At 43.2% G+C, this 8233-nt stretch overlaps 1 protein-coding gene across 1 annotated transcript; it reads left to right on the forward strand.

Annotated features, from left to right (window-relative positions):
- Positions 1–221: 221 nt before the first annotated feature.
- Positions 222–1916, forward strand: LOC311013291 (uncharacterized protein C14orf93-like; the record flags this gene model as incomplete). The annotated part of the gene is made up of 6 exons (XM_084009343.1): positions 222–404; positions 833–890; positions 1074–1135; positions 1231–1328; positions 1421–1539; positions 1686–1916. The coding sequence occupies exons 1-6, from the start codon at positions 349–351 to the stop codon at positions 1914–1916; spliced, it is 624 nt and encodes a 207-aa protein (XP_083865469.1). The 5' UTR covers positions 222–348.
- Between the last annotated feature and the right edge of the window lie 6317 nt (positions 1917–8233).

Below are 8233 nucleotides of genomic sequence, written 5' to 3' on the forward strand. Positions count from 1 at the left end.
CTTGCGCAATAACATGTTTAAATGCAGTACCTTTTGACACAACATTAACAACTATAAACTGCTTTATAATGGCTGGTTGTAGTTCTGCTAGAGGGTCAAGGATGGGTTCATAGATCATAGATCTCGGCTGTGTTAGAAATGCCAGACTAACGTCCTACTCGTACTTAATTGTGACGTAAATTTGAGTACGTAGTGCGTTCACATACAATAGTATGTGAATTTGTGTACGCGAGAAATGCCCGGATGTATACTGCATTGGCAAGAATTTCTGAGTACAGCGGACCTTGCTAAATCTACTCAACTTCCCAAAATGCATTGCGGCTCGTCTGACTTCACAAGTTTTGGATAATGGCGGACGACTGCGGTGATTCTGGCGAGGAGCCCGACACAAACCGCGTACACATGTAAGTATACTGTAACATGATTGTTATGTTTCCAGCTGACTTTTAAATCGTATTGATAATGAACGTTACTTTATTGTTGTTGGCATTGTACGTTAACATTACGAATCGAAGGTCCTGCTAGACGGCTAGCCTACTGACGGTAATTTACTATAGAGGTTAGCGAGCGCAAGCGAAGCGGAAAATGTGCCGTTTTTACCGACGTTAACTAATAATATAGTGCTTATGTTAAACCGTGGTTATATATTTACTAACGGTGATTAATAACGCCGTGCACCGTTGTCCATTAAAGGGACGGATGCAGACACCGGGCGCCTCATTCAGTGGGGGGGACGATGCGGAGACGTTCACGTTCACCGGCAGGAGGGATGCTGCTCTGAGAGGCTTCACTTAAGAAAATGTGGTTTAAATGTTATAATTCTTATATCCAGGACTGCTGGAGACTCTGAGGATGTCCCAGGACTGCTGGAGACTCTCAGGATGATTGCGGTAAGAATATGTTCGGTGACTGCTAGCTAAGCTAAAATTAGCAAAGCAAGCCCAAGCTAAAAGTAGCTTAAAAGCTAATAGTCCAAGCTAAAAGGAGCATAGTAGCCTTGTAAAAGAACAAGAGAGAGGAACCAGTGTAACGTTAAGTTGCTTTGTTAAGTGTATGTTGTTGGTCTTTTACAGGAAGCAGTACGCCGTCTTCACAACTCGGAGACGAATTGTAGGCGCTACGAACCGGAGCAAGGGTACGATTTAAAGAATATGCTTTCATTCTGCTGTATAAGGAAATAGATGCGTTAACAGTAGATACCGATCTTAACTGTTCATTTTGTTTTCACAGACGAACCTCGCCTCATAACGAAGCTGTGACCTCTTACTTGCTCGGAGCTTTGTCCGCAAGTCCGGATTTCTATGACGCTGATAGTGACGCCATTGTGTGTAAGTAACTTTTACTGTTTTCTTCTTCCTTGTTTTAATTTTACTGTGACTTAAGTTTTCTTATTCATACCACTCATTTAATTGTTTTCCAGCTGCCTGTAAGACATACTATGAAACGGTACGCAGGAGCTTCAGACACACACAGCCTGATCTCGCATCGCAGGCGGAAGCTGTGAAGAGGTCAGCTCGGAGTCGTTCCAGGAGAAAGAGGGTAAGACTTATTAGATTTATTAGATCCGTTTTTGGTCAATGTGACCAAACCTACCTAAACCTATTTTTCAGGTGCATTAATAGATGTGTTGTGTCCATGCGCAGTGCATCGCGCAGTACTGATTGTCTTTATTGATTGTTTTACAGCTGCTGGAAGCGAGACGGAGTGTGCTTGCTGGCGATGAGGTGGACCGTTGGAAGTCCGCCACCACAGACATGATGTCTGATGAGGAGGACGGCGTCGTTGGCGGGGTGTCTGGATGGATTGTGCGACCTCCATCCTCTCGTAGCCAGGAGCTCACCGAGCTCTGTGCGACTCTACAGTCGCGATTAGAGAAGAATCCCAAGTACAGGGCCACGCACCGCAGGCGGCTGTAAAATTGACCAAATTCGGACAGAATGTCGCCAGTTCATTTGTTCGTTGTGTGGGCAAATTTGTACAGTTGTGTGTTGTGTTGTCAATAAAGCATTGATTAATTCATATTTATATTTATAAATATATAAATAAATATATGTGTGTGTATATATATGTATAAATATACATATATATATATATAAACATATATGTATATATATATATATATATATGTATATATATATATATATATATATATATATGTGTGTATATATATATACATATATATATATATATATATATATATATATATATGTGTGTATATATATATATATATATATATATATAAACATATATGTATATATATATATATGTATATATATATATATGTATATATATATATAGTGATAGATCTGCTAACCAATCACTAGTGATTATTCTTGTTTAAAAGACCCAGTGTGACCAATAGTAACACATCTGCCAACGGGGGTGGAGTTTACTTTTATAATGACTCATCATGTTGACCAATAGTGACAGATCTGCAAACGTGGGTTGGCTTTACATTTATAATGACCAGATCTGCCAACCAATCACGAGCGATTATACTTGTTTAAAACTAGTGGTTTTATCCAATCCTGAGTGAGGATATTCAAGCCATCTCTGGCCAGGCGCGGTTTCGCTGCTATTTATATGCTAATTAGAGCCTTCGCTGTGGTTCGTTTTCGACAATTTTCGGCACAGACGAACGCGGCGTTCGCAGCCTGCAAATTGTCGTTAACTCCCGAAAATTAGGGAGATTTCCGGGCGTTTACAGGGACGAAAATCCGACTTTTCATGCAGTGATTTCACCGGTTGGTCCGCAAAATGCTGGTTATAGAATGTCACCGGGATCGTAGTAACTTGCGACCCCGTATCCAACAGACAATCAAATTCTTCACCAGCGATTTTGATGTTGGCTGTGCAGCGGGATCCGACCAAGCCTTTGGGCAATCTAGCTGGAACAGCGGGGGTGGTCTGGGTTACTTCATGACATTCAACATGGTTTCTTTGATTGGGACATTGTGGGTCCACAACAGTTCCGGTTCGCCCCACAACTGGAACTGACTTTAGTTTAAAAGACGTCTTGAAGGAATGTCTGATTTCTGCCATCTTTGCTGCTTATCGCTGAACTGCTTCTTCTTTGCGGAAACAAGTGCAGAGTTCGGGGGATTGTCACAGTGGGTCTTTATATGGCCGTCTTCACCACACCGGGCTTGGGAAGCCGGGCTTGGGAACAGAAGACGGGTTCTTTGATGACTTGCCCGCCCTCTGCCCCTCACCCCACATGTGGCCCGGTGTGGCCTTGAAAGCAGCGGCTTGACTGGAGCTTGAGCTTGACTGGGCAGCAGTGAGAGTGGCAAGCTGCTTCTGTATATCAGCCAGTTGTTGAGCGAGTTGCTGCGTGATGTTGGTGAGTGCAGCAATCTCTCCTCTCTCTGCACTGTCGGGATAAGCATACTGCACGTGGACTGCAGCTCTGGGTCGTGATGATCCGAGATGTTGCTTCATGCGGATGGCTTTTGCAGCTTCACGATCTTCCTCAGTTCGCAGAAGGAGCAGAAATTCAGCAAACGATGGGGGATTATGTTTACGTTGCTTCAGTTGGAGTTCTGTAATCAGAGAGTTGTCCCAACAGCCACGGCAGAACTGAGTCAGTATGTGTCGACCAAAGTCTTTGTTTAACACTCCCCCTCGTTTCATAGCCTGATTCAGCACCACCTGCAACCGTTGCAGATAATGGGACGGCTTCTCTCCACCATCCTGGAATGTGTCCATGAATTTGGCATATAACTCATCGCCATCCTGTACCGTCCCATATGCTGAGTCAAGTGTCTGTAGATACACAGCTGCTGGAGTGTCGGGTCTCAAGTGCTTAACCATATCAGCAGCAGGTGGTAACAAGCTGTCGAATATTTTACGTGAGCGTTGTAGGTCGGACACTGCAGGATCTTGTAACAGCAACTCAACTCCGGAACGCCATGTGTCGTAGTCTGACTCGGTTTGAGGTCTGGGCGATCTTCCAGAGAAGGCTCTAAGACGCTGTGTGGGATGCATAGCGCTGTCGTCATTCTTGACAATATGCTCAACCACATAGCGTTGAACTTCAGGTGGATTAAGGTTGGCATGTGACATGGCTGGCAAAGAAGGTCTTGGGGCGTGTTGGGCTGGGGGGTCTGACTGGACCTTTGGCCGTGGTTCAGTGCCCTGGTCTGAAGCAGCAGGACCCACTGGAGGACCAAAGGTGGCAGCAGAGCGCAGTGGTGGATTTTGCAGACTGACTGTGACAGCAGGCGGTGGCTTTCCATCCTCCTCCGAAGGAAACTCAACATCAGTGGCAGTGGGGTTGAGCTGGGCGACTGCAGAGACATCACCCCGTTAAGGACAACCGCAAAATCTTGGCCGGTCAACTTTGCGACTTTTTGTAATTCGGAGAGGTAGTTCTTAGTTTGCAACTTCCCTACCTCATCCGCGCAGACTGTAGATAGGTCAAAGATCTTATAAGTAACCTCACCGCCGTTACACTCATATACATATGGTAAGGTTGGACGCAACTCAGCTAATGCAGCGCCCGAATTATATTCAACCACGATCGAATGGTGAAAAGCGGAATCGGGTTCATCAATACGTCCGATATTTGAAACGGAACCATACTGCTGTAAAAAAACGATTACTTCATCATCTGTTTCAGTTTTTGTCGCTTCCTTTATCAAAACTGAATTTGGAATCTTAATGCCACGTTTCTCAAATATGTCCATTGCCACACAAATATATGAATACCAAAAAAATATTCAGGTCTTTCTCCACTCCTGGCTAGCTCGCCACTTTATGTAACAGGGACGCTACCCTATTTAAGTTTAGGTACTAACAATTAGCAAGACACACAATTATCGTTTGGCTAAGTTCAGAAGACCCAGGTTGACTCTTGGAGTGGAGAAGAAGACACTGAAGGCAGCTTTAGATTTAGCACACCAGATTTTTATAAATTGTGAAACATAGACAGTAATATTAGCAGTGATAAACAAAATAGAAATACAAATGGCCATTCATAGGAAATACTATATACAGTTCATTTCATCAATTATCATTTGAATGACGCTGCAGCGCACAGTCCACAATTGCCCAAAGGGGAGAGTTCAACTTCGCCTGTACTGGCAAAGCACACGCTCAGTGCAACGGCCCAATGTTTGATTGTCCAGTGGGAAGGGGAAAAAGTCCATGTTGGGGGTGAGTGTGTGTAAGGTGTGTGTGGGCCGTGCGTGTGTGGCAAAGGCAAGAGTTAGAGAGAGGAGCGGCTGCACAATGGAGCCTCCTACCAGCCCGACAGTGAGCAGTTGAGGTTCACTAGGTTCAGTAGGTTCCTTCCTGGCGCAGTCTTCAGGCTTTGCGCCCAGGCTAGGCTCTAGCTCGCCATCAAACCTGGCCTATATAGAAACAGGACCAATTAAACATCTAGTGTGCACACAATCATCTCAAATAATACAAACTGTATTAAATAAATAACAATATAATATATCCCAGTACTAGTACCAAAATCTTAACACATGATTCAATGTGAATAAATAACACAATATTTGTCATATTAACATATTCACCACAATAATCTCAATATCACAACCCGCAAGCATCCAGGACAAAAGTGCATAGCGGTACCAGTGACTACCTGGACTGCATGGAAATACACTGGAAGCAAATCATCAACCACAAAAGAATAACTATAAAGTAGCGTTTCATGTGGCAGGACATATTCAAAGGACTTGGCATATAAACACTATTAAACCGCACCAACCCATACACAGGTAGCGGCTAAGGTAAGCTACATGGATTGTATTAACTCACTCACCAATTCCAAGAGTTAAATCGACATACGGCTCGGCATTCAGACGCTCAGTGACTCCGGTAGTCGGCTCCTATATTTCGACAGTGATTGCATAAGTTTCGGCGTGTTTTAATGTTACATTAATCGAGCGTTAATACGACGTACCTGCAGCAAACATTTCCCCAGTGTGCTCCTCTCGCTACCGCCGCGGCAAGCCGCACTGGGCTATGTTACCAGTGTTACCGTCACGTGACGGCGTAACGGCGCGACGGGATGACGTACGGCCTCACGTCATATTTTATGTTTTAAAAGGACATGGGAATATTAATAAGGGTTTTTCACCCGGGTTACATGTTGTTTGTACAACGTCTGAGTTCAGGTCTCCTGAAGCCTTCCTCCTCCATGTTCTCTGTCCATGATGCTGCCAGATGTTGCGATAAAGTTGACTTTTGTTGTTCAGGCAGGTGCCCAGGTCTTATGTGCAGACCCTGCTTCTTGACCTGAAACAAAAGTAAAAATGGAATCCACTTATGTAATGGGCTGGTAAAACCATGAAAACGTCTTAAAGTTTGCATCCAGCTGCTCTCGGTCCTGATGTGTGAAACGCAACACCTGGATCGCAGCTCCTCCATTGTCTACTGTAACAGTTTATTAATATGCATGCCTGATAATTCATGAAGAAAAAAAGTGTCAACATCTCCCCCCTGCAGCTTTATATATTCATAACACAGACAAGTCTTTGCTGGAAACGATGAGCAACGATAATAAATTCAATGAAAATAAAAAGACAAAGCTGTTCGCTACATCAGACTTGTTGTTTTCTCCTCGTTCCGGCTGTGGGGAGTCTCTGGGAGCTGAATTTCATCCCCCTGCTTGTTTACTTTATTACCTTGTTGCAAGTTTTTGAACAGCACTCCAAGCGATGGCTTGTCAATTATGCATATTGCATATTAATACTTAATTTTATTTGATTTGCCTTTCCTTTGCTGTTAATCCATGCACAAACAAGCCATGGATCCTTCAGTGCGGAAGAAGAGCTCTGGTTACACCGTCTATAGGAAACTGAATTTGCCCCAAAACCACTAAATCTGAGTAATTAACTCCTTCCTTCACGCTTGGCAGAGAGGCGGTTTTATTTTAATGATTTGATTCACTGATCCTTTAAATTTAGCCCCACAGGAAGAGATGCAAATAAAACTCCATCTTCATTTATTGTCTTTGTGGCCTTTTATGCCACATATTGAGTCGGGCAATAAAAGCCTCATTGAATTGTTGAAACAAAAAACAACAAATAAACCTTGCGGTGGATTCGCTGACTTCAAGGATGTTTCCTACAACGAGTTGGATGACATCCTGTCATCAGTGTCGACGTCAAGTTCCAGCTTCAAAACAAACAAGACAAACTGTGATTGAATATTGATGAGTGGAGCTCGTCATATAAACAGCCACAGCGATCAGCTGATCAATGTCCTGTCAAACAGCAGATAAGACATCAACCTCGGCGTCTGCGTCCTCACTGCTGCGGCTCGTCATCTATCAGATTCAGCCCAGTAGTAATATGAATGAGGGATATCTGACTGAATTAACATGTGGCTGTGGACTGCACTCGATAACGTGAAGTGAGCGGATTCTGATGGAACCTCTGGCGGAGCAGCTCAGAGACACGAACATGAAGCAGGAAGTCAATGGTGTCACATTAACACAAAGCTGATGGGAATTATGAGGGAAAGACGGAAAAAATGAATCTCTGGCAGTTCTGCTCTGCGGTGTAGTTTAAAGATTTAGTCACCAGAAACGTTCAAACGTCTTTACACCTATATGACAGCTGGATTTTTGCATTGAACATTCAAAAGGAGACAAACACGGCTGTTGTAATAATCCGACGTGTGGCTTTTAGGTTTATTCCACGTGGCAACCTCCCATTATGAAAAGTGAAGCCCATGTTGATGTGCCTTAAATTTGCATTCTCCTTGTTGGTCATCAGGGGGCGACTCCTCTGGTTACAAAAAGACATCTGATTGTTTCGAAGTCTATGAGAAAATGACTTTACTTCTCACTATATTTATTATCTCAGTAAACATTGTAAACATGAGTTTCCACAATTTGTCTTTTGTCTTATTTTCCGTTTTCTTTTCTAACTCTTTCTATTTTTACCTTTCCTTTCTCTAACGTTGTCCAGTTCCTAATGTGCACTGGGACAAACTTTGATATTATTAATAATACTTTTAAATTAGTAGTATTTGGTATATTTAGTGCCAGTAGTGATTTACTCGGCTTGCTAACAATTTTAAACTTCCAGTGAGTGATGATAGAGGGGAAAAAATTAGGTTAGTTTTTCAGGAGTTGTGTGTGTGTGTGTGTGTGTGTGTGTGTGTGTGTGGCAGCTCTATCCTACTTTACCTTCTTTTAATTGCAATTAGCAGCAGTGGCCCGGGCTATTATCATTTTGACAGTTTACAGAAGTTTCTTTATTAAAGAGCTAAG

This window comes from Eutrigla gurnardus (assembly GCF_963514095.1).
Source record: "Eutrigla gurnardus genome assembly, chromosome: 5".
Classification (NCBI taxonomy): Eukaryota; Metazoa; Chordata; class Actinopteri; order Perciformes; family Triglidae; genus Eutrigla; species Eutrigla gurnardus.